This window comes from Neoarius graeffei, chromosome 8, assembly GCF_027579695.1.
Source record: "Neoarius graeffei isolate fNeoGra1 chromosome 8, fNeoGra1.pri, whole genome shotgun sequence".
In the NCBI taxonomy this organism is placed as follows: domain Eukaryota; kingdom Metazoa; phylum Chordata; class Actinopteri; order Siluriformes; family Ariidae; genus Neoarius; species Neoarius graeffei.
The window spans coordinates 82,795,079-82,821,853 of record NC_083576.1 but is presented as its reverse complement, the minus strand read 5'-3'; the positions used below and the strand labels follow the sequence as shown (position 1 = coordinate 82,821,853).

General features: G+C 43.5%; 1 protein-coding gene across 2 annotated transcripts in view; it reads right to left on the bottom strand.

Moving 5' to 3' along the window:
• Positions 1-26,775, bottom strand: part of kdm7ab (lysine (K)-specific demethylase 7Ab) — a 121,890-nt gene that overhangs the window by 75,827 nt on the left and 19,288 nt on the right. For both annotated transcript variants that reach the window (XM_060928366.1, XM_060928367.1), the window contains exons 2-3: positions 7,303-7,388; positions 2,871-2,988 (exon numbers count right to left, since the gene is read on the bottom strand). In XM_060928366.1, the coding sequence (XP_060784349.1) occupies positions 2,871-2,988; positions 7,303-7,388 (204 nt within the window). The remainder of the gene's footprint in view (positions 1-2,870; positions 2,989-7,302; positions 7,389-26,775) is intronic.

Below are 26,775 nucleotides of genomic sequence, written 5' to 3'. Positions count from 1 at the left end.
ACATACATCAAATACGTTTGTACACATCAATGCACTTCAAAAAGTTTAAAACCTTTAAAGGTGAAACCTTATTAAAAATATCTAGCATTGTGCTTTCTTTAAAAAACTTCTGCCTTTGTATTCTAAGAGCAGGGCAAGACAAAATGTGCTTAATTGATAAGAGATCACCACAAAGATCGCAAAGTGGAGGTTCACCTCCAGTTAACAGAAAACCATGTGTTAGTCTAGAGTGTCCAATTCTACCCCTTGTGTAGACAACTTGGTCATGTCTACATGAAAAAGATTGAATAGTCACTTGTTTCACATTAGTGCATATTTCTTTCAGCTTGTTGCCAGCACAGTTAGTCCAATCAGCTTGCCATTTGTCACTTATGTAGGAAGAAAGAACAGGTCTGATATCAGAGACAGGGATTTGGCATTCAGAAATCTCTTCATTCAGGGCTCCTTTAGCAGCATTATCTGCTTTTTCATTACCAGTCAAACCCACATGGCCAGGGACCCAACAAAAAATAATGTCCATATTGATTTTAGTTAAGTATTCCACTTTTTCAAGTATGTTGACAATAAGAGGGTGGTCAGTCTTTAAGAACTCCAATGCCTGTAGGCATGATCTAGAATCTGTGCAAATCAAGGCTTTTTGCAGTTTGGACTCTTCAATGTATTCAAGACTTAAGAGCAAGGCTTGGGCTTCGGCTGTAAAAATTGAGCACAGATTTGGGATGCGTATTCCACACTGATTAGAGGCGACTACCATTGCTAAGGACACACAGGTATCAGTTTTTGAGCCATCGGAGTGTGCAAAGGGAAGATCGGAGTGTGCAAAGGGAAGCGCTGTCTTACATCAAGGAAGCAACTCTGGTACTCGTTTGGGTGTGTGTTAGATTTCTTTCTGTGACTCAGGTCCTGCACAATTACAGGTTTTCTCAAGGTCCAAGGGGGAATGGAACAAAGGGAAGAGGATGTTAGTCCATCCAGATCAACATTCAGATCCTGAAGGAAAGGTTTAATTCTTAATCCGAAAGGTCTGATAGACCGCGGTCTGGCTTCATAAAAGTCCAAATACTGTGGCTGAAAGACAGTGGGGTATGGATAGGACAGTGTAGAGACAGGAAATGAGCAGGAGAGAGAGACAGGGAGGGATCGGGAAATGACCTCGGGTCGGAATCGAACCCGGGTCCCTGGATTTATGGTACGGCGCCTTATCCACCTGAGCCACGACGCCCCCCTAAGTTATATTATTAACCTTACTTTCACGGTACAAGTTAAACAGATGTTATATTAAACTTTGTCTCGTCAACATTTTGGAAATTGTTTGTGGTTATTGAGATATTGTTTAAAATGTTACTTTTCAAAGGGGGTGCACTCATTTACGCTCAGCACTGTATATGCGTGCATGGGAATCTGTGTGCATTATTTGTTTTCGCATATTCACATCACAATTTTGTCTTGTATCTGGTGTGTAAAGGCTATAAGAGTTCATTTCTTTATGTGATGTGCTTCGGAAAAAAATATCATTTTAAAACATCGCATTTGGGTGGCACGGTGGTGTAGTGGTTAGCGCTGTCACCTCACAGCAAGAAGGTCCGGGTTCGAGCCCCGTGGCCGGCGAGGGCCTTTCTGTGCGGAGTTTGCATGTTCTCCCCGTGTCCGCGTGGGTTTCCTCCGGGTGCTCCGGTTTCCCCCACAGTCCAAAGACATGCAGGTTAGGTTAACTGGTGACTCTAAATTGACCGTAGGTGTGAATGTGAGTGTGAATGGTTGTCTGTGTCTATGTGTCAGCCCTGTGATGACCTGGTGACTTGTCCAGGGTGTACCCCACCTGTCGCCCGTAGTCAGCTGGGATAGGCTCCAGCTTGCCTGCGACCCTGTAGAACAGGATAAAGTGGCTAGAGATAATGAGATGAGATGAACATCGCATTTTTAAAGGAAAAAAAAAAAAAACAGATCCGTCAGCTGATACTCAAGATTTCAATCTCAGTATCGTTATCGGAAAAGAAAAAGTGGTATTACTCTATCCACAGTCACTGGATATGTGCAATCATGTGCTCTGATTGGCTACTCTACTACTAGGATATCAGCTCATATACTGTGAGTAGAGAAAAACAAAATGGCGGCACGTGCAGCTGAACCAACCGAGGATGACATAAAACTGTACTCGAAAACAACCCCTCCATCCCCAAAAAAAGTAATAAAAAAAAAGGAATAAAAATATTTGATGGTAAGAACTTTTTTTTTCAAGAATTATCATCGCATTTTTCACAAATTGCTCCTGTCATTTCGCCGGTTTGTTTTCATTCTAAGCAGAAATGATTTTGTCGTACGTTTTGTGTCAAGTTTTTATTTATCGACGTTGCAAAGAAAAAAAAAAGAAGCTGTTTCTCAAAATCCAGTGAACGTGGATAGAAAAAAGTTATTTCACTCACTCGTTGTACACAGCTTACAGCCGCTATCAGCTCATGTACGACTCGATTTCGTGGAATAACTTAATTGTACCGTCTTTAATTCCAGACTCGCATGACGAGTAGCTCGTGGGTCATTTTTAAAGAAAAAAAAAAAAAAACACTCTTCTGTTCTCGTGTGCCTTTGAGCGACGACTCGTGCCAGCGGAAGCTTGATAAATCTGTCCGTGTGTTTTACTCCTGGCCTTGTTGTTTCATTCTGTCTCACTAGTCACGTTTTATTATCTATAATATGCTGAGCAATGCTGTTTTGTTTGCTGCAGTTGTCGGTAAAACAGCTGTTTCTTCTTCAAACAGATGGTTGGTGTACTTACAACTCGCTTGCATCACGCAGTGTATCATGCATGCGATGCTGTTGGCGTGGGACTTGGTTGCGAAGGTGTCAGATAGTCACAGCTTTTATTCACGTACCTGACGAAGGTCCTGGCCTGCAGCTGGCGCACAAACACCAGGGTCCCGGCCTGCACTGGCTTGCTGCCATCGTCCGGCTCCGTGTAGTCGTGCCTGTGCCAGTTCTTTCGCTTCTTCACTAGAAAAATCAGAGGCACAGAGGGATTTCAGCGCTGGAACAGCAGCCTTTAATCACACTCAAGTTGTCAAAAAAAAAACCCCACTCATGTTGTCTTTACCTTTCTCAAGTACAAAGTTTGAGAAGAAATCATTCCTTCTTATGGAAAACAGTCTGAGCATTGGTGCAATGAATGAAACCGAATAATTAAAGCAGAAGCTTGGCCTAGAAAAGAGTTTGATGGTTTTTCGTCAATCAGTCTTAAAGGAACAGTCCACCGTACTTCCATAATGAAATATGCTCTTATCTGAATTGAGACGAGCTGCTCCGTACTTGTCCGAGCTTTGCGCGACCTCCCAGTCAGTCAGACGCGCTGTCACTCCTGTTAGCAATGTAGCTAGGCTCAGCATGGCCAATGGTATTTTTTGGGGCTGTAGTTAGATGCGACCAAACTCTTCCGCGTTTTTCCTGTTTACATAGGTTTATATGACCAGTGACATGAAACAAGTTCAGTTACACAAATTGAAACGTGGCGATTTTCTATGCTATGGAAAGTCCGCACTATAATGACAGGCGTACTAACACCTTCTGCGCGCTTCGGCAGCGCATTGATACCTTCACCTCTCGGAGCTCTGTATCAATGCGCTGTTGAAGCACGCAGAAGGTGTTAGTACGCCTGTCATTATAGTGCGGACTTTCCATAGCATAGAAAATCACTACGTTTCAATTTGTGTAACTGAACTTGTTTCATGTCACTGGTCATATAAACCTATGTAAACAGGAAAAACGCGGAAGAGTTTGGTCGCATCTAACTACAGCCCCAAAAAATACCATTGGCCATACTGAGCCTAGCTACATTGGGAAACAGGTCCGGGGCTGCGTACGGCTTTTTCTGGACTGGATTCAAAAAGCTGCGAGTCATGTGACTTTTCCCAATGGTTTTATTAAGAGTAGGTCCATACAGGTCATGTGATAATGTACGTTATAGTTACCTCCATCAAGGGGGTCATGTTCTCAGTGTCCGTTTGTCTGACTTGAAGCAGGATTGCACAAAACCTGCTGACCTGATTTCCATGAAACTTGGTGGAAGGAAGCAGCATGGACAGAGGAAGAACCCACCACATTTTGGAGTGGATCCGAGTCACAGTACAGATCCACGGATTTAGTATTTTTGGTACTTTTGCTAGCATTGCAAGATACAGCCTTTAGCCTTGGTGGAGGTTTGGGATCTCTGAGTGACCTTCTAGTTTCTATGTTGCCCCTTTTCCACCAAAGCAGTTCCAGGGCTGGTTCGGGGCCAGTGCTTAGTTTGGAACCGGGTTTTCTGTTTCCACTGACAAAGAACTGGCTCTGGGGCCAGAAAAACCGGTTCCAGGCTAGCACCAACTCTCTGCTGGGCCAGAGGAAAAAAACGCTTATGTCAGCGGGGGGGGGTGTTAAGACCAACAATAACAAGACCGCGAAAGGTCGCCATTTTTAAGCGACGAGAAGCAGCAGCTGTACAAACGTGAAGTCATCCATTATTATTATTGTTGTTGTTGCTGCTGCTTCTTCCGTGTTGTTTTTGCTTCGATATTTGCGCCAAGGTTTATGCAAACGTAGCGACGTAACTGACGTATACAGCGACGTAATGACGTGTCTTCCCTTAGCACCGTGAGCTATGGAAAAGCAAACTGGTTCTCAGCTGGCTCGCAAGTTGAACAAGTTGTGAACCAGCACCAGCACTGGCCCTGAACCAGGCCTGGAACTGATTTGGTGGAAAAGGGGTACGTGTCAGTCCACCAGATTTTCATACCAGGTGCTCAGATTATGGATTTTGAGTCATGCCTGCTGCATTAACAAACCAAACCAAAGTGAAACTGGACCAAGGGAAGTTACTGTAACTCTAACATGACGACATGTGCTTACTGCAAGGACATAGCAGGACATAGGGCATAGCCTGCAGAAAGGATTTGTTGTGGACTGTGGTGATGAGGGTACGCAGTCCTCGTCTGCACCGCTTTGCTCCCTGCTGGAGATCCAGGTGGCAAGCAAGGGAGGAGGACAACCAGGGCTGACAGGGGGGCTGCACCTCCGATGATGGTTCCAGGGAGGATGGGGGGGGCGTGTCTGCATTGGCCACAGGAATCGCCAGAGCGTTTGGACCGCCTGGCGTGTTCATCCTTCCATCAGTGAGTGATTCCAGGAAGCACCCCCTTGTGGGCGTTGAGGTCGCAGGACTCCGAATTCGGAAGGGTAAATCGTGTGCACACAACTCAAAATTTTCCAGGCACTGACTACAGATGATCCAGAACCTTGTCTGCTGATGGCTTCATAATCTCGACTGTAGATTATTGGCGAATTTCTAAGATTTGTTGAGCAACAGACCACAGAATGCTGCTCAGAAGGTCAAGAAAACACGCGGTGAACTATTAGCGCCAACCAAGCGAATGGTGAGCGAAAATTGCGCTCGCATGATCGACGCATTTTCATGGCAAATCAAAAGTGTCATTCGCTGATTTTTATGGCAGAAGGAAAACCTATACTTGTCTTGGTAGTAAATGGATCCCGTTGGGGCACTGCTGAGGTGATTATTCACTGATCGTTACTGGATCAGCCAGGGAAAAAATGGTGCAAAACATCGTGCGTTTTTCAACGCCGTTTCTATGCATTCTGTAAACAGACCATCTGGTACAAAAATCCTGTGGTGCGACACATGCATCAATGCACCTCATTCATAGAGACTTGTATGGTAGACAATTTATATGTTTTAAGACTGATGATAAATAAATAAAAAAGGTCAACTTGTTTCACAAAGAAAAAGCGCAACCTTTGATGTGGTGAAGGTTTTTTTCCCCCCGACTAGGCTACGAGAGATTTTCCGTTTCCGGTTGAGAGTACGCTGTGTGCATTCTGGCTGCCGCTTCTCTCCGGAGCTTTTTATTTTATTTTCTCTTTTGTGCGTTTGTGTAGTTTGATTTTTTTTTAAAGATATCTTTTGGGCTTTTTTTCACCTTTATTTGGATAGGACAGTGCAGAGACAGGAAACGAGCAGGAGAGAGAGACGGGGAGGGACCGGGAAATGACCCCGGGCCAGAACCGAACCCGGGTCCCCGGCACGGCGCCCCATCCACCCGAGCCACGACGCCCCCGATGTTTGTTTTTGTTTGAGTGTTTTGTCCACTGGTTGTGGTGAAGCTCCGGACCCAGTTTTGGGCGTTGGTCCCCTCCAGGCCTTGGTTCGCCGTGGGTGATGCCTGTGCTCCCAGCTATGGACTGCAGTGAGCTTGTTGCTCATTTTAACATCGTGGTTGTCAAGCACTGTGTGCAGAGGTGCTTTAGTGCTTGGCATGATGTTCTGAGTGATGTTGCTCGGTGGCGTTGCGGTGGCTGTGCAGGTGGTTTGGGACATGCCAGACACATCGCCACGCAGAGCGCTGTGCTCGCTTTGTGGATCCATGGCGCGGTGTTCGGAGTGATGTTGCCCGGCGGTGTCGTGGACTTGTTTTCATGCGCCTTTTGGACTGTGGCTGCGACACCATTGGAATGACATCCCGACCTTTATTTGGTGGACTCCCCCCATAATTGTAAAGCAACCTTGGGTTTTGAGAAAGGTGCTATATAAATTGAACTTAATAATAATAATAATAATAATATTTTAATTTAACATTTATGAAGGGGTGCTGGGGTCGGTCTCGGTAACAATTACACTGCTTTGAAACGTTTCCAAAAACAGGAAAGGTGTTCCAGGATAGTGGATTTTACGCAGACCGGTTTTCCAGAGAGAGAGAGAGAGAGAGAGAGAGAGAGAGAGAGAGAGAGAGAGGACAACTGTTTATTGCGGCTATAACAAGAGATAACGGAAACTAACTTGTCTTGTGGACATTCCACAACATTAAATCCAACTACAAATCGTTAAAACATACGACTTGTCGTTCTTTTATAAATTAAACAAACAATATAAAAGTCACTGGTAAATCGCTTTTCTTTTCAAGCAAACTCTGTTCTAAAATCACAAGTGATTCATTTTAATTTCGATTCGACTGGGCTACGACAGAAATCGCCGTCAGAAACGTTATCAGCTGAACTGGACGGCATGTGCTTAAGTGTCCGTGAGTTATGAGGGCACTTCAGTGGAGCAGTTCAAAGGACCATAAAGCCCTCAACCTTCTTAACCAACAAGGGTCTGGCTCAACCCCCATTTGATGATTATACTGGTTAATTAGCCTAATAATGTCTTTCTCCCAAGGGGCTGGGAAATCACTGGGGATTAAATCAGAAAAGAAGAAATCAATAAAGAAAGAAGGAGGGGTAGAGGGAAGAGAAGGAGCCATGAGACATGAAGAGAGGACTTACTCAGGGAGGGTCCGTGCGGAACTTCACAGCTCGGGCAGTGATAAACGTCAATGTCCACTGCATGGTGTTCTTCAACTTGAACGCAACTGGAACATGGACATGAAACGGTCATGTTAGAACATGTGGAAGTGAAACCACTTCATTACAGTCCAGGGATGATGTGTGGCTAGTTTTACATGGAACGTACATGAGCATTCGTCTGAAATATTTACAACTCCAATGTAGTATACAATATACCAAGCATTTTACAGATCGTACAATAGAAACAAACAAGATCAACTGTGAGCTCCTGCTCACTTACGTATCCCCCCCACTCTCGCTTATCAGAACACAAGCGATCGAAGGAACAGGACGCTTATTATGAATGTTGACTTCAACAAATAATTAACCCTGAAACAAGTACCGGTAAGTAAAGAGCAGCGTCTCTCCCCAGGGATTTCAAACAGCATCCTGGGAAACTACCATTTTCGAATAGCATTTTGCTTCTTGAAATGGCGTCAAAATCCGACCTATATGTTTCGTAAATACATTCAGTCGGTAAACAGGAAGTCGATGTGCGACAGACCTGAAAACGGTAAACACGGTATAGAACCCCAAGCTGAAGCTCGGTACCAAATATCAAGCAGTTGTGATTTGGAGTTGCTGAGAAAAGTGTTATGAAAATTTTGCAAATCAACACTATGTTTCGTAAATACATTCAGTCGGTAAACAGGAAGTCGATGTGCGACAGACCTGAAAACAGGATACACGGTATCGAACCCCAAGCTGAAGTTTGGTACCAAATATCAAGCAGTTGTGATTTGTGGTTGCTGAGAGAAAGGGTGTTTCGGGACAGATGGAGATACAGAAATACAGACAGACGGAGGTCACTGCAAAAAAAAAAAAAAAAAAAAAAAACCTAGTTCTAGATTGCAACCAACTTATTCCAAGACGTCTTATCAAGTAAAAATATCTGTCCAGGCAGCAAGATAATTAAATAATTTGCTCCTCAAATTTAGTTTTCCATTTTTTGCAGTGCACTATATCCCCCTCCTTTGGACTGGGGGTATAAACATTTGACATTAATTGTCAAATTACTTACAGCTACAACTTCACAATCTAAAAATGTCCAATACCAAGATAGCCTTTAGACTGGTCACTTTTCCTGGGATCATGCATAGGGGAACCGTCAGAACCTTCTAGACCTTCAGAGAAGCCCAAACATATCAGCATTTCAAATGCTAGATTTAATTTCTTTCATAATTATTCTCTTCTAATTCGGCCTCATTTTCTATCAAATGTGCTTCAGAAATTAAAGCGTTACGGTCCTGAAAACATTAAAATCGAGTTATCCAGTGAGATTATTTTTTGTTTGTTTGTTATCTCTAGGCTGAGAAGAGTTCAGAGCTGCTCACTCATTGGTTAGGACTTCATTGGCGGGACAGAAGCCCATGGCAGTGTATGTTTATGTAGGAAGTGACAGATGAATTAACCAATCAGATTTTAATTTATAGTGGGAGGAACCAAAGAATTATCGTCCTCAACCTTCTCAAACCCCAACGTGAGCTGAACCACGAGTCAGCGTGGCAGTGAAGTCCCCTTCCAGCCGGTGTAGCGTTCATCAGTAGCGTTGGCGAATGCTAATCAAGCAGTCAAGCCGGTGCCATCTATCAAAAGCAAGTAGCACAGGCTAACGAACGAGAAACTAAGGGTAGTATCTCACTGGGCTGCGACAGCCCGTGACTAGTTGGAGACACAACAGTTGCGATAAAATATACGAATTAGTGACAATTTTCACTTGGAATCACACAGAATTGATATTCGCACATTTTACCGCAATTGTTGTGTCTCCAACTAGTCGCAGGCTGTCGCAGCCCGGCTTTCCCTCGGCAGGCAGGGAAGTCGAGGAAGCTTCACGGAAACGGACTTGAGAAGGGTTCGCGACGGCTTTGTGACACCAGCGACGCATTTGCAGCTATTTTGAGAGAAATGTTGTCGCACTAATCTTTTGAATACGTTCAAAATTTCAGCGACGAAGGAGCGACACTTTGCGACTCATGCGAGGAAATTGAGAAGCCCCGCGGATGTTTCAAGACCCTTTTGAAACACTCTCGGGAATGACGTTCGCAATTTGTCGCAAGCTGTCGCAGCCCAGTGAGATACTGGCTTAAGATTTCTGTCTCCAGACCCTTCTTCCACGCTGCACGCTTGCTACAGGATTTCTCACTCAGACTCAAGTATTCATTTCCCTGTGTAATTTACTGAGTTACTTTTAAAATCAACATCGACAGCTACACACAACGGAGCGACCTGACAGCCTGACGCTAATCCCTTACAAAATCCTTTACCCTGTTGCTTTTTTTTTTTTGGTGTCTGGCAAAGTTTTGGCTGAGCTCAAGTCCCAGCTCTGACAGTAATGGTTCGCCACATGACAAATTACATGACACTCCGTCATATCAAAAGTATACGCCTGACCTTCCGAGTACCATTAAACGTACAACTGGAACTCTCTTTGTCTATATGAAACCGCAGATTCTCTGCAGCTCACACGGTGCCGGATATCGTTTGCACACTTTTCTGGCAACAAGCTTCAGAATCTTGATGTGTAGTCTTTTCAAAAGGTGGGGGAAAACTTTTTGAACACCAGGATACTGATGTTTTCAGAGTAGGGCTGGGCGATAAAATGATAACGATACGTATCGCGATAGACACATACTTGATATCAATAGAAAATGCGTTCGATAGAACGTTTCGATAGAATGCTTTTTTTTTTTTTTCAAGAAACAAGCGTTAGCCAGAGCCCTCTCTGGTTTAGGTCTGCTTTCAATCAACTGTTGTTGCGAAGCAAGCTTGGTTGCATGAGCAAAGGCACTCGTCCTCTGGTGCCTAGCAACGCATAGGGAGTGACACGCTGATAGCCAATCATGTAACAGTATTGCGTTTGGTTGCGCCATCTCATTGTCTCGTGGTCGTGTTTATTTTTTTCCAGAAACAGCGTGGCCAAGAAAAGAAAGATGAGTGCGGGAACGAGCGAGGAAATTGTGGATAAAGTCAGTAAGGTCAGATGTTACAGATGTAAAGTCTTAAGTCTACCTCAGTTTTACTTTAATTTCTTCTATGTTTACAAAACACTATTTTTATTTTATTAAACCTTCAATGAAAATATACTTGAATAGTTTAAGAATAGTCTAAGTCTACCTCAGTTTCGCTCAATTTCTTTTATGTTTATAAAGCACTGCATATTTTTATTTATGTTTTTAAATGTTATTCACCAGAGGGTGAACTTTTTTTGCACTAAACTTGCAGTAAAAAATTAAAAATATGACGGTCCTTCTCACATAGCAGGTTTTGATATGTTTACATTTAACACTTTGCTCATGTTTTTATAACATGAGTTTTTTAAGCACTTTATTATTGATAACTGCTCAGTTTTTGTTGTGATCGTAACAGTGAACATGCGTGTTGACATTCCTTGCTTATTGGCTGTCAGAGGAAGTTCAAGTTTAAAATAAATGTTTGAATTTAGTATTGTTCCCTCCTGGTCCTTATTTTAAATAGGTCATAAAATGTTTCAATAATTATCGATATCGACCAATATGAAACACTTGTATCGTGATACAGATTTCAGCCATATCGCCCAGCCCTATTTCAGAGCAAGATCTAATAACGGTCAAAAAAAAAAAAAAAAAAAAAAAAAACCACCACCACTGCATTCAATCTTTATCCAGACTTTTGTTTGACGAGCTGTGGCGAGGAAACGAAGTCGATGGTTTACGACGTCAGGCTGTATGTGTTTCAAATATGTTTTATTTGAGCAATGTATACATATATACAGTATATACATACAGTATGTCGCGTATCTTTCACACGCACGTTTCATCATTTGCTCTTTTTCCTTTTTTCCCCATGAACACCCATGCACACACAAAATACCCACAGGACCAAAACACAATAGAACAAAAGAAAACAAAAAACATGAACAACAATTTAAAAAAAAAAAAGACTCTCCATTAACTTAGTCTCCGAGTTCTATTCCCGACTCTCCCCAGCCCCACCCCATTCCTCCGTCAAGCTTGTTGACATTAAGTGAACCATGATTTTAATTTGCCAGATACTTAATTAGAGGTGACCACACCTTATCAAAGTAGGGGAGTTTGTCCATAAGAGTGTATCGTATTCTTTCTAGGTGGAGTGTGTTCATAAGATCACTGAGCCACAACTTTGTAGGAGGGGCCTCCTTCTCTTTCCAGTGCATGAGAAGCAACCTCCTTATGGAAGCAATTTTGTGCCAAAATGTTCATACAATACTTTTGAAATATCAAACGAAAACGACAAATCAAAATACAAAAAAAAAAAGTCAATTTTTTTAGACTGGCAAACAAATTATTCGTGTAATCGTGCAAAATATCAGTCTATTATTCTTCAGAAACCTTTTATTTTTGTTCCGCGTCTTTCTCAGTTTTGTTTGACGTCATTTATTTTGGTTGCGATTCCAGCTTTCTCGTTTGCGCTCCCTGACTTTTTGCTTGCAGTTTTGGCACAAACTTGACGTGTGGGCGGGCTGTCCAGGAATGCATTCCCATTGGCTAACTTGTGTTTGACTGACAGCTACGCTCAGCCATTCCCTACTCGGATTCTGGCGGACTGTTTGAGTGGCGACTATGATATTGAATTTACACTTTGTTGAATTAATTCAATATCATAGTCGCCACTGAAGTCCACTTGATCCTTGTTTACCGTCAATGGATCGCTCACTCGTCAAACAGTCCGCCAGAATCCGAGTAGGGAATGGCTGAGCGGAGCTGTCAGTCAAACACAAGTTAGCCAATGGGAATGCATTCCTGGACAGCCCACCCACACGTCAGGTTTGTGCCAAAACTGCAAGCAAAAAGTCAGGGAGCGCAAACGAGAAAGCTGGAATCGCAACCGAAATAAATGACGTCAAACAAAACTGAGAAAGACGCGGAACAAAAATAAAAGGTTTCTGAAGAGTAATAGACTGATATTTTGCACGATTACACGAATAATTTGTTTGCCAGTCTAAAAAAAATTGACTTTTTGTTCTTTTTTGTATTTTGATTTGTCGTTTTCGTTTGATATTTCAAAAGTCTTGTATGAACATTTTGGCACAAAATTGATTCCATACCTCCTTGCAGTAATAAGACTGTAGGAAAGGAAACATTGCTGAGCGTTGGTCAACTTCATAGCATCATCAGATGCTCCTAAAATGATAATTAGTGGGTCTGGTTCCAATTGGATTTGAAGTATTTCAGATATTGACTTGAAAATATTGATCCAATAAGCCTGAACTTTGGGACAGTCAACAAAGCTATGTAGTAGTGTATCATCTGCTGACAGGCATTTGTCACATATCGGGGAGAGCTCAGGATATAATTTATGTAATCTCTCCTTGGGATAGTGAAGACGATGTAGGATTTTAAATTGAATTAAGCAGTGTCTTTCATTATTAGAGCATCGATGGACGTGCTCCAACCCCCCCTTCCATGTTATGTCGGAGATCACAATGCCCGTTTCTTCCTCCCACTTCGATTTTATTTGGTTGGAATCAACTGGACTAAAGGACTGTAAGGTGTTATATATGTAAGATATTGCTTTAACCGAGCATGATGCGAGTCGGAGACATCCATCTAGACTAGAACCTGCAAAGGTCTCAAAATTTGGTAGGTGTTTCCTTACATAGTCTCTTATTTGCAGATATCTAAGGTGGTCAATCCCTTGCAACTTATATTTACTCTGTAGTTGTGCAAAAGAGGCAAATGTATCTCCAATGTACAAGTCTCCTATTGTGTGGATGCCCGCCCCTTTCCAAAGCTTAAAAGCACAGTCCAGATTAGATGGTGGAAAACCAGGGTTTCCGACAATGGGTAGGACATAGGATATGGGAGGTAAGTTAAAGTGGGATCTAATTTTTTTTCCAAATGCGCAGAGTGGTGTGGATCACCATACTGCTCTTATATACAGACTTTTCAACAACGGATGGAGACAGAAGGATGGCTCCCAACGAGTAGGGTTGACATTACAGCCCTTACAGTAGGGTTGACATTACAGATTACAGTCTTGTTCCAACTTAAAGGAATACGCCACCCCCAAGTGAAACGGAGTCAGTCCCTGCAGTCCCTCAAGTTGGATGAGTGAGCCAAAGCGTTTTGTAGCCGACCCAGCCATTGTCCTGATCTAGAAACACCCCGGTTAGCTTTAGCGTAGTCGCTGTAATCCGGCGTGTCCAGCTAGCATGTCGTTGCAAAAGTGAATCAAATAACTCAAGATTTTTTATAATTATTTCTCATGACCTGTACATTCACATCGAGTACACATATCAGTGCAAATTAACACGAAGGGATTTACTAGACCAATTTATATCTGGAACTATTTTCGGCCACAGCACAGGCAAAGCACCGCTGCAGGCGCAAAGACACCACGCAGCACCTGAAAACCCTGGTTTCCCTGGTAACACTGGTGTATTGACGGAAGTTGTGGTGCTGCGTGGTGTCTTTGCGCCTGCAGCGGTGCTTTGCCTGTGCTGTGGCCGAAAATAGTTCCAGATATAAATTGGTCTAGTAAATCCCTTCGTGTTAATTTGCACTGATATGTGTACTCGATGTGAATGTACAGGTCATGAGAAATAATTATAAAAAATCTTGAGTTACTTGATTCACTTTTGCAACGACAATGCTAGCTGGACACGCCGGATTGCAGCGACTACGCTAAGCTAAAGCTAACCGGGACGTTTCCAGATCAGGGCAATGGCTGGGTCGGCTACAAAACGCTTTGGCTCACTCATCCAACTCTAGGGACTGCAGGGACTGACTCAATTTCACTTGGGGGTGGCGTATTCCCTTAAGCCAATTTGGTGGAGATGTTGTGTCATCTAACCAGTGTGTCATAATCATAATATTTGAAGCCCAATAGTAAAATAGAAAATTTGGGAGTGCAAGGCCCCCCTCTCCTTTAGAGTTGCAGAGATGCCTCTTGCCAATTCTGTGTGTTTTGTAATCCCACAAAAAGGGGTTTACAATCGTGTCTAATGGCCCTTTTCCACTACCCTTTTTCAGCTCGCTTCAGCCCGACACGGCTCGCGTTTCGACGACCAAAAAACAGCACGACTCGGCTCGCTTCAGCCCTGCTTGGCTCCTAAAACTCGCACCATTTTGGAGTGGGGCTAAAGCGAGCCAAACCGTGCCGAGTGAGGCTGGGGGCGTGAGCAGACACTCCCCTGTGCACTGATTGGTGAGGAGGAGTGTCCTCACATGCCCACACACGCCCCGCGAGCACGCTGGGATCTGTAAACACCGTAAACCCGGAAGAAGGAGAATTACGAGAATTATGAAGCCTTATGCGTCTCGCCTCATCTATACGCTCTTGCCAGTATCTGTTGGCGTTGTCGGTGACAACAAGCCACAGAACCAAGACCAGCAACACTAACGACTCCATGTCCTCCATGTTTATTGTTTACTATTCGGGTCGTGAGACTACCGCTTAAAAGATCACTGATGTCACTGTTTGCGCCGCTTAACGACGTCACGTGACGTCCACCCACTTTCGCTAACTCCACCCAATGTGTCCACCCACTTCCAACCAGCACGGTTCAGCGCGGTTGTAGTCGAAATGCAACTCCAACAGCCCCGCTCAGCTCGACTCAGCACGGCACGGCTCAGCCCGACTCAGCCGCGTTTGTAGTGGAAAAGCGGCATAATTGTTTAAAGAAGGAGTTGGTAAGAGACACTGGGATATTCTGAAATAAATACAATAATTAGGGTAGGAATACCATTTTAATAACTCTGCCCAGTAGTGATATTGGAAGAGTCCTCCAAAATTGTATTTTCGACTGTAGTTCAGACAGTAATGGAGGAAAATTTGCGTTGAATAACATTGTGGTGTTTCGTAATTTGGATTCCCAAATATGTAAATTTGTCCAGTGATATTTTGAAAGGGAGAGTCTGTAACCAAGAGGCATCTCGCATATGTATTGGCATTAGTTCGCCCTTATTCCAATTTATCCTATAGACCCTTCCCACGTGACGTCACGACAAACGCGGCCGCCATTTTGGACATGAACTACCAGTAGTCTACCACAGCCAACAACGAGGAACGACGGCGAAGCATCGAAAGGAATATAGCCATCAAAGAAAGTTTTTACTTTCAGCAAGACTTCCATCATGCCATTATATTGTTGTGCACCTGGATGTAGTAACCATCAACACACAAGGCAAGATTTATCATTTTATCGGATCCCGACAGATGCTGACCGACGGAGAAGATGGATGGTCTCAAATATTGGCAAAATGATTTTTATTGACATAGCAATCGTGTGTAACGGGAAGCATTTGCATATCCGAAGTGTTGTGTTTACATCAAAGATAAAATAAACCGATATGACAACGACTGCTGCTGCCAGGTTGGGGACACAAACTAGTAGAAAGGAAGTGTGCCAACAGTGCCAACACACTTCCTTTGTGGTCGATTCTGCTTTAAGTTAAGATGCATTTAATTATTCGTCTGCTGTGGGTTTGGAATCGGTAGCCTGACCGATTCGTTCATGTTTGTGGTGCCGTTTGTTTGTTGACGCGTGTTGAAATGGAAGATGGGCTGTTGACATGATTTCCAGTGATGCTTTGGTGCTGCTGTGGATCAGATGTGTTGAGTAGCCTGACTGTTTTTTTTTTCTTGCGTGTGGTATCATTGTTGACGCGAGGTTGTTTTTTGAACATGCCAATGCGGACACGATTTCCCCTGATGAGTTATGACTTCAGACGCGATGCGTGTGTGGAGTCCGCGTGATAAGATAGGCTTCTCATGTGTTTGGAGAGCCGCGCTCTGAGACAAGCGCAAGCACACACCCCCCCCCCCCAAGGGAAAAAAAGGGACCCCCCCCCCCGAAAATATCGGCATAGTTCGAACACTGGGTTGGAGAAAGTAATGGCAAATAGTGAGTGCACAAACCATAGAAGGTAAACTGTACACAGCGCCAGGGCAGTGTGATGGTATGTCTACTTTTAGATTGTGTTAGCTTATCAGTGAACACACTCGTCACTCGACGAGTTTCACGTCTTTACGACGGATACTTAAATGTGTGTTAGGTATTATTGTTGCAGTCTAAGCAGTCATTGTAGCAGCTAGAGGAGCGAGAACCGAAAGGGTCTGTGCCATAAACCGTTATTTCTTCATGTCCAAAATGGCGGTCGCATTTATGAAGGTCACGTGAGTGAAAAGGGTCTATACCCAGAGAAGGTCCCAAATATATTGATTTTCTCTAAAATTTTTGCAATAGTGGCTTCCGGTTGAGTAATATACAAAAGAAGATCATCATACGTCAGGCTGTATGTGAACCTGCTGAGCAAGAAATTCTGCCCTACCCCAAGTACCTTTAGGTCTTGTTGGCGCCGATATTGGGCAGGCAAGAAAAACATACCTTTAGAGCTACGGTGTTTCGCTGAAGCTACAGATGCTCTGCCGAGAACTCACAGACACATTCTGGACACCTTTCTGGTCACGAGCTTCAGAATCTTAAAGGGTGCAATGTGATTAGCTCGCCTCACATCCACACGTACTCTGAACTTTGAAAGGGAAATGCATTTCAAGGAGGAAATGTACCTGATATTTAGAGCTAAATCTAATCACTGGATTGAGAGATCAATGCTCAGGGCACGCAATCTGAAAGAGATCCTCCAGCGGATTTATTCTCAAACTTATTTGAAGTAAAAGTAGTTGCAGATCTCAAAAATCAAACTTTCATTCCCGGAGACCAAATTGTCTTTTTAAAATAAATTAATAAATGATTTTAGAATGAGAAGTGCCATGTTGCGCTGCGAGTTGAGCCATTGTAAACCGAGATTTTAGAACGTGCAACCACACACACACACACGCTTTGTGTAGATCATGGAAAAAAGGTTTTGCAGCGTGAGGTCTCATGTCTGATCCAGTGAGCTTCTGCTACAGCTGAGCAAGCACACTTTGCATTTTCTCTGTGGAAATGCAGTCTAGTTCCAGCTTGGGCTTTCTTTTTAGCATCATCGTGGCATTTATATCCTACGCAATGAGGCGTACTTATTTAAAAATGGATACTTGTAAAACTAGCAAAACTACGATGTAAACGGAGAATACAAGCAGGTGAGTTGCTCGAAGCTGAGACGACGCTACCTGACGTCATCGCATACATCACCACCGCAGGAAGCCCATCCAGTATTCGAAAGAAAATTCATTTTCTCAAACACTATTTGGTCCCCGAAAATTCAAGTTTAATTTTTGAAATACGTGGCTACTTTTACTTTAAGCGAGACGGCCTTTCGATTTCATAAAATCGGTGAAATTGAGTTCCCTCTGAAATGTGGTCATTGTGATGTATGTTTATTTATTTCTGTAATATCTGACAAAATATCAGGCCGTTCTGTTCTGTGGCTGGGAAGTGATTTAATTTAAGGGGATTAAAGCAAATAACGTGCATGAAATTGCTCGCTTCATCGTGCAGTCAAGCAGACAGAGGAAGTCCGTGTGTGCGCAGGTTTCCCTTTGAGCGTGCACCGACAGTTCCATCATTCTGTCGCTAAACGAACAGCTGATCACACCGAGGTGCTCGCTGAGCGCCCATATTTATTAGTTTGGTCCTGCGTTTCCTTCCCTTCATATATAACATAACGTCTTTTCTTCTCGCTTTCTTTCCGTTACTGTAGTCAGTCTTTCACGTTTCATTCGCACACTCACGCCCTCCATTTTTCTCTCCTGTTTCAAATTTGTATCCCACAATGCCTTGCGTGAACGGGGAAAGCCCACCACGTGATGCATGACGTAGTATCTTGAATTGGCTCATGGTGAAGCAGGAAAAAAAAATAGTGAAGTATTTACAGCCACATGGTTTTAAATTCATTAATTGTTCTATTTAAAAATAATAATAATAAAATTGGAAGTCTGTGATTCGAATTCAGTGGCTTTCGGTCACTAAACAAAAATAATTGGGTGTCATGGAAAATTATTTTTATGACCTACACTTGAAAAATCTGAAAGGGAGTCTAGCTTTAAAGCTGCGTTACTTCCGCCGACGGTGAAGTCATGCGTATTCCCGTTATTGTATGTTAGTGCACCCTCTGCTGTCTAAACAATGCAATTACAGCGAGCAAAAATTAAGAGGTTACGCAGCCTGATAATAATAATCACGATTAATTTATTTCATTGATTCAAATCGTTATAAATGTGTATCGCAGTTTACAAGTGCACAATATATCGTTACATGTCTTGTAAACAGTGAAAGAGCACCTCTGAAACATGGAGTGCGCTAAATCTATTATTGTTATTATTATAGTCCTGCGTTTCCTTTCCTTCGTATATAACAACGTCTTCTTCTCACTTTCCGTTACCGTAGTTGGTCTTTCACGTTTCATTCGCACTCGCGTCCTCCATTTTTCTCTTCTGTTTCAAATTTGTATCCCACAATGCATTGCGCGAACGGGGAAAGCCCACCACGGGATGCATCACGCATCATGTTATATCTTGAATTGCATCATGGTGAAGCAGGAAAAAAAAAATAGCGGAGAATTTAGGGCCATGTGGCTCTAAAATCATTAAATTTTTTTAACGAATAAAATCAGAAGTTTGTGATTCGAATTCAGTAGCTTTCGCTCCACTAAACAAAAATAACTGGATGTCGGAGGAAAATTATTTTTATGACCTCAGCTTGAAAAATCTGAAAGGGAGTCTAGCTTTAAAATAAGTTTAAGAAGAAATCCGCTGGAGGATCCCTTCAAGATCTTTAAAAGGTACAATTTGTTGGTACAATTAGTCATAAGTAGACGTGATTGCGTGTTTACTGCGTCAGTCTAATGGTGATGATACACGGGGCAACTTTTTGGGCAATGTTGCCGAGCAATGTTGCTGGGCAATTGCGTTTTGACTCTTTTCTATTGAGATTGGGCAACATTGTTTCTTTCTGAATGGTTTTGATAATCTCTGGCAACTTTTTGAGATAAGCCAATCAGAACGCGAGTATCGAGTCATGTGACCTCCGGTGAGGTTCGGATCAGAAATTTCAAACAAATATGGCGGCCGCTCAGTGTCAGTGGAGTGAAGAGATGGAGAGACTCCTCATCTGTTTTTACGCCGGTAAGTTATTTTAATATTCTATATGGAGGAATTTACCTCACCAAAGCTCTAAAAAAACAACAGACAGCTTGATTAAATGGTCACAGCAACAATTAAGACATCGATTTTTTTTAGCTAACTGTAAACTGCCGTTGCTAACTGTTGTTGCCCATTGTTAGTTGCCCTGAAAAGTTGCCCTGTGTCTCACCTAGTTGCCTGTTGCCAGCAACATTGCTCGGCAACATTGCCCAAAAAGTTGCCCCGTGTATCATCACCATAAGAGACTGTTTCAGTGAAGAAAGAACACTAAGCAGATTGAAGAAACGTAGCAGGCTCTGTAGTGAAAGCTGGAGCTCTTGGTGAAGTCTAAAGTCCTTCTCGCGCCACAAATCGGGTGCATTGGGCAGCGCCGATCTCCGTTGCCATAGCCCTCGGACTCTCACCTATACAGCTAGGGTTACAGCTGGGGACGGGCCCTCTGGTAACCGCAAGAGTTTGACTCCTCACTCGTATTTGTACTGCGGCGTGCCTTGCCAGACGGTAGTAGGTACCATTTTTATGATGGTCTTTGGTATGACCCGACTGCGAGTAGAACTCGTGATCTCCCATTCGAGACGTGGACACACTAACCACTAGGCCAACTCGCGGTACTGGATTGATAGCCATCGGGGGGGGGGGGGGGGGGGGGGGGGAGGAGGAGGCAATCACTTCTGGTTCTGGTGCTGAAAGTTCCAGTGGTGGAGGAAGAAGGAGAAGAAAAAAAAAAAAAAGGAGTGAGTCATGATTGATTGACTGAAACGGACCCAAAGCCTTGTTTTTAACACTCATTTTTCAGATTAACACCATTTTATGGAACGGAAAGCAAATAAAAGCCAGTATCCTGTGTCAACACGCTACGATATGGATTTGATTTGCTGAACGATGTGAAGGATCAGGCTCCCATGACCTGAAAGTTTCTCTGGGCCAGCCAGGAGAACTCTGGTTGATTATGCTTAGAGACAGACAGACAGGACAGGCAGGCCTGCTCCAATCAGCACTCCAGATGTGCAGTTATATTTGGGCTGCTCCAGGGACAGGAAGTGCAGGGGTGCAGCATGTGGCACGATAGGCTTTGGGGGAAAAAAAAAAAGTAGTGTTGGAACGGCGGTGGAGGTGTCCACATCAAAGCTGTGGCTCGGCCCTCCTTCTAAGCAGCACGCTTGTCCGTGTGTGTGTGTGTGTGTGTGTGTGTGTGTGTGTGTGTGTGTAAGTAAATGGGGGATGGTGGTCAGGACAGTGTCTGATGCTTCATGGGGGTGGGGGGAAGGAAGGGGGGGGGACCTCGTAAACTCAAATTTCCGGGCACTTTGAAAAACCCACCATAAACAAGAAGAAACCCCTGGAGAAGTCTTTTAAAACGGTTTATTTGTTGGATAAAGAAAAAGGCTGCACACAATTTTTTAAATCACAATCATAAATCTGGCTCTGGTGGAGAGATCGGAAGTGAGTGCAACACTCCCACATCCGCATTCCCTTTCAGTCGACTTCCTTCGTCGAGGCACGCTGTGGATTCTGACTTGCAGCCAAATCCCTATCCGTGCCTGGGCGTCCTGCGCGAACAAAGGATCAGTGCTCTTATTGTCATGACGTAACGAGGCGAGCGCTCAGGATGTGAGTCACTGCGCTGGTTATGTCACGCTGACCTAGTGCGTCGTTTCATGCTGGGCAAGGGAAAAAAAAAAAAAAAAGACACAACGAAAGCGTGTTGCTAAAAACAGCCTCCAGGATGTAGGACACGTCAAAACATAAAACTGTGTGTCTTTTCTTTATTTAAAAAAACTAAAAAAAAAAAAAAAAAACAACAATTGCGTTTGGGATGAAGAACAACAGAGACACAAGGTGAAAATATAAGAAAGAAAGAGGGCGAAAGCTTTCTTTCTTTCTTTCTCGAGAAGCTTTCCAGAAAGATCAGCTTGCATCATCGCATGTTGCTGGCTCTACAAAAGCTCTCCAGCGGAGAGCCAGGGTGATGCAACAGGCTCTGAAAGTGTGTCGGCTGAGCACAAAGAAACTGGCACAGACTCAGCAGGAGACAGGCGGCGAATCAGAAAAAAAAAAAAAAGGGTGACAAGACGACAAAGCTGCCTCGAAAGCTCGTTACTCTGATTCTGCAGTTCAGCCTTGACAGGACCGACACCGGTAATGACAAGAGAGTCATGGTGTTGCCTTCGATTGAAGAAACTGACGCTGTAATTTGGAAGGAAAATGTTTACCAAACATTCTGTATCCAATAATCCTGCTTCAGCGTTACGGCATGACGCATTAAATCTTGCCTGGTGATTGCATTAGCCTGTTATTGCACCTCGATTGCATGTTGGTGTCTTGGCGCACAATGAAAGATTGATGTTTTATTGGCTACAATCCCAGGAGTGTTTAAGCTTTTAGACATTATTACTTCCAAATACACAACACACACACTCTGGCTCATTGGATGGGGAACTGGCTGTGAGCGAATATATAAATAAATCGCATCAGCAACAGAGAAACAAATCCGTCTGCTCGCCTCCTTAAATCCTAAAATCTCTAAGAACAGTGTTCATCTGAAAAGATCATCATTCCTGTGACCTGCAAACAACCCTGGTGAAAATCTTTCAAGGATCTGTCAAGTTATTTGCGAGGGTCTTTGAGGATCCTGTTGAGGATCTCAACAAAGATCCTGAAAAGATCTTCAAGGATCTTTGAAATTCTTGGCAAGAGCTTCGAAAGAGCCTTGTTGAATCATTACGAGGATCTTTGTCAAATCCTTGAGGATCTTTCCAAATGATTTTGCATATGAAGATCTTTCTAAGATCTTTTAAGGATCCTATAAAAGAGCCTTATCTTGAAGGATCTTTGGCAGGTCTTGGACAATCCTCATGGATCCTTAAAGATTCTGTGAGGTTTTTTTTAACCAGAGAAGGGGGGAAAAAAAAAAAAAAAAACAGCAGGATCCTCTCCTGGTGCCCAAAATCTTTTCTCCTCCCACTGTCTGATAATCTTCTGACCTGACCGCAGCAACTCATTAGGCGATATCGTTTGGGAGACCTCAAGAAGGAACGAGTTCAGGCAAAACAATGAAAGGAATGAAGGCCTTGAGGTGCTCCATCAGCAGCCCGGTAGATTTCTGATAGAGATAAACCAAATGACCGGGGTGAACTCGAGGCTTCAGGTCTCTCTCACACACACACACTTCTCAGAATGTTAAGGAAAGCAGGAAAACATTTCCACCAATGGCACTCCAACTGATCTATCCAATGGTTCCCCTCGGGTGAGAGCAGAAGAACCGTGTCTCCATAGTGATGCCAGACAGAGAGGCAGAATTCTCTGTATATCAGCTATCTCTCTCTCTCTCTCTCTGTTTGTGTGTTTCCCCAACACAGTAAAAATGCCTCAGGGTCTCCACAGTGGTGCAGGTTTCACCCCATCAGGAGTTCAAATCCCGGTCCATGATCCAGAGTCTAATAGCCCGGAGTGTAATCTGGGAACATTCCTCACATTACAGACGTCAGCCAGCAAAGTCGGCTCTTGTAATGCCAGAAGCAGAACACAGCAGTTACCTTCAAGTGTGTTAACATGATCTCGCATGAACTGCAGCTGAAAGATGAAGCAGACTGCAGATCCGCAGGGGACTCGTGTTGCTTAAGGATAATTTCTCGGAGGCATGTACGGAGGGAGACCACTTGTGTAGCTTCTGGTATGTAATGGGAGTCAAAATGATGTACTGGCTACTGTTACACATCATAACTAGAACGATCGTATCGTGACCTTCGATACTCGGTTCTCAATTCCATACAAAAATAATAACTCGTAATAAAGTAGACCTTGTCGTAAACCAGAACGTCAGGGACGTAGTCGCTCATCCGGCCTGCCATCAAAACCACCATGACGACCAAACCATCAAACAGAACTGAAATGTGACAATGTGAGAGAGGACCGACCTCCCTGACTAATTGTTTACAAGAGGAAAATCAACAACGGACGAAATATTGTTCCCCGAAATAAGATCGACCCAAAACATCCATCAGAACTGAATTTGCATGATAAATGAGAGAAGAGATACAATTCTACTCAGAAGAAAATGTGTGAAGGTGACCTAATTTACTAATTTATGAGCAAAAAATTGGCAACGCGATGACCAAGTTTTGTGCAGAAGGTCGGGTTCTTTCAAATAAAACAATCAGAACTGAAATCCATTGAGAACCGAAGGAGGCAGGAGGTACAATTTAACTGAAAATAAACAAAAGTTGTAAACAAACAGCAAGAAAATCGACAAAGGACCAAGTTTTGTTCCCCGAGGGAAGATCGACCCAAAACATCCATCAGAACTGAAATTGGATGAGAACTGAGAGATACAATTCTAAAGTGGTCATCACGTCCGCCTCTCGAACGGGAGATCGCGAGTTCTAATCACGGTCGGGTCATACCAAAGACCATCATAAAAATGGTACCTACTGCCATCTGGCAAGGCACGCTGCAATACAGATGCGAATGGGGAGTCAAACTCTTACGGTTACCAGAGGACCCGCCCCCCACTAGGTGTGCAGGCGAGAGGCCAAGGACTACGGAAACGGAGATTAGCGCTGCACCCATGCACCTCAAAAGAGCTGGTTAGTACTGGGATAGGAGACTGCCCGGGATGACCAGGTCCTGACGTGGAAGGGACTTGGACTTAACTTTGATAGTTGAAGATTAATTATTATAATAAATCTTCAATCAAAAACAAGCACAGCAACTTTTGGCAAAAAAAAAACGCATTAATATTCTCAAAAAAAGAGTGACTTTTAGGAAGGCCTGCAAGTACCAGGAAATGCACAAGAATGCATCTCTGAGCATGTAGAACCTGTGAGCTTTCAAGGACCTAAGGCCCGAACCCCTGGCCATTATAACTGGTGCCACTACACCGATATTCTGGTATAGTTAGAACGCTGATGCTGTATCCTGGCATGCGCCTCCATAGAAATACCGCGGCGACACAAAGCCACAACAACCGCGATTGGTCTGTTTGGTCACATCGTATTTCCTCCCATGCGTTTTCCGTCTGATCCTTCTTCTCTAACCGAGTTAAACAAACATGGACCAAATCCAGGACAATATTATATATCTGACCTTTCCTTGTCCATGTCTCTCAGTGGACGGACGAGCACAAAAAATTTCACCCTTCTTCGTCAAACCGGTTCAATGGTCGTATACCTCTTGCATTACATTACTGCCATTTAGCAGATGCTCTCTCTTATCCAGAGTGACGTACAACATACCCAGGTCAGGGTTAGGTGCCTTGCTCAAGGGCACTTCAACCATTCCTGCTGGTCCAGGGAATCAAACCAGTAACCTTTTGGTCCCAAAGCTGCTTCTCTAACCATTAGGCCATGGCTTCTCCATCTCTTGCGAAATTTTCTGCATCGCAGTAATTTCAGTAAAAGCACCTGCTGTTCAACGTTTATTAGCTCCATCTCCAACACGATCCACTTGGTTTCAGTCACTATTGTTTAAGGTACATGAAAAAGCAGCCCAGTGGCATAGAAACCCCCTGGTCAACTCGCATTTTGGTGGTGTAACTGCAGAGAGGTGCAGACACACCAATGAACAAGTACAAAGGCTCGGAATGGCTTTGGCATAAATAAACGCACTTGCATCTTGCACTTCTCCGACACCCTCGACTAATGCAAAAGCAGTTGTTGAAGGTCTGAACTAAAAGTGTGGTGAAATTATTACACTAGGAGAAAACGGCATCGAAATCCCTTCATCAGGTGACACATACACACATACAAGAGGCCACCACCAGCTTGCCCGAGTCATCATTACTGATAGAGCGCAAACCCAACGGTGACCAAGGTCAGCTTCTTCACCCGAGTCAAACACACAGACCCTTGTTAAGCAGAGGTGTTCTATTTCATCCGTCACCACAAGAGTTTGTGAAACCCGAGTACAAAGCCCAAGCAGAACCTGACAATGGCCTCGCGAGCACATCCATCACTGTCCTGCAGAGAAAAGTGCGACAGACACCCACTTGATGCATGGTTGCCCCTCCAGGCTAAACGTGGCTTTGTTGAGGGAAGTCAAGGAGGAAACCATCGACGAGAAAGAGCTCACTCATCAGAGAGCCGAGGAGCAAGAAGTGTCCCGTAATGAAAGAGGGCAGGAAAGATAAAGCGAGGTTTGCCACTCATCCTGTGTCGTGATCCAGACAGCCTGAAACTATTTACGTTGCTTGAGTGGAGGAAATGCTGCAAAGGAAGCAGACCACGAGTCGTGCAGTAGCTGGGGACTTACAGACCTAACGGAGTGTCTGCAGGCACGTTGATCATTCCTGCAAGTCAAGGGGACGTTTTACACCGCACATTTCACCTCAGGGATCAAAAGGCAACAGGTCCTGCTTCATGCAGCTCCAGCTTGTGTGCATTACAGGTTGAAAAATTTCAACCTTGGTGATTTTTTTTTTTCCTAATTCATAATTTCCAAACTTGGTAAAAATTTGGATTATCTCAGATCCTTCAAAGGGATTTTCCAACAGTTCTTTTGTCTCCCTTTCTTCCATCCACTTCCTCTCGGTCTACTCCCATCTCCCTCATTATCTTTTTCATACTTAACCAGGATTCGAACCCGGAACCTTCCGATTCTTAACCAAACACCTTAACCACGAGACCAGCGACGACTTCAGTGGAAGGAGTGATCTATATTTTGAATTTATGAATGAGTCCAGTCTTATTACTTCAAGTTGTTTAAAATACAAAGTCTTCCCAAATCCTAACCCAAGATAAAAATTCAATTTAAACTTTTTAAGCAAAAGAAAAAGAGCTCAGAGACGTCGCCCACAACTGCAATCCAGATAACGGGCTGAAAAGAAAGACGATATGGCGAGCAAACGATGGCGAGTGCGACTTATTTTCCTTACTTCATAAAATACGCATGTGAATTAAACGTAAATATAAATTCCACACAGTTGGTCTTGTTTTACTTAAGAGTGAGTGTTTGGTGTGACAAGTGGGTCCGTTTCAGTATTACAAACTCTTTGGACGTCCGCCAAGGATTTTGTTATAGCGGGGTTGGAGTGTACCTTGTGCTAGTAGCAGCACGTCAAAGAAGAAAAAAAAAAAAAGCCACCTGCAGCTCAACTTTACTTCCTCAATGAGTTTTGAACACAACAACATGTGGTTCTATGGTTACTTGGAAGTCTCTGGGCAAATTTTTTTTTTTTAAATCTCATTTAGCAAAAGAACTGAATCCATCTGGATAGATTGCCTGTTCCAGATGAACTGCTTACGCATCCAGATTAAACACTAAATCTCCAAGAGCACTCTTACAAACTATAGATTCAAACCAGTACCAAGAACAAACCAGTTTACTCTCACTGGCCACTTTAACAGGAACTTGTTCTTGATTCCAAGA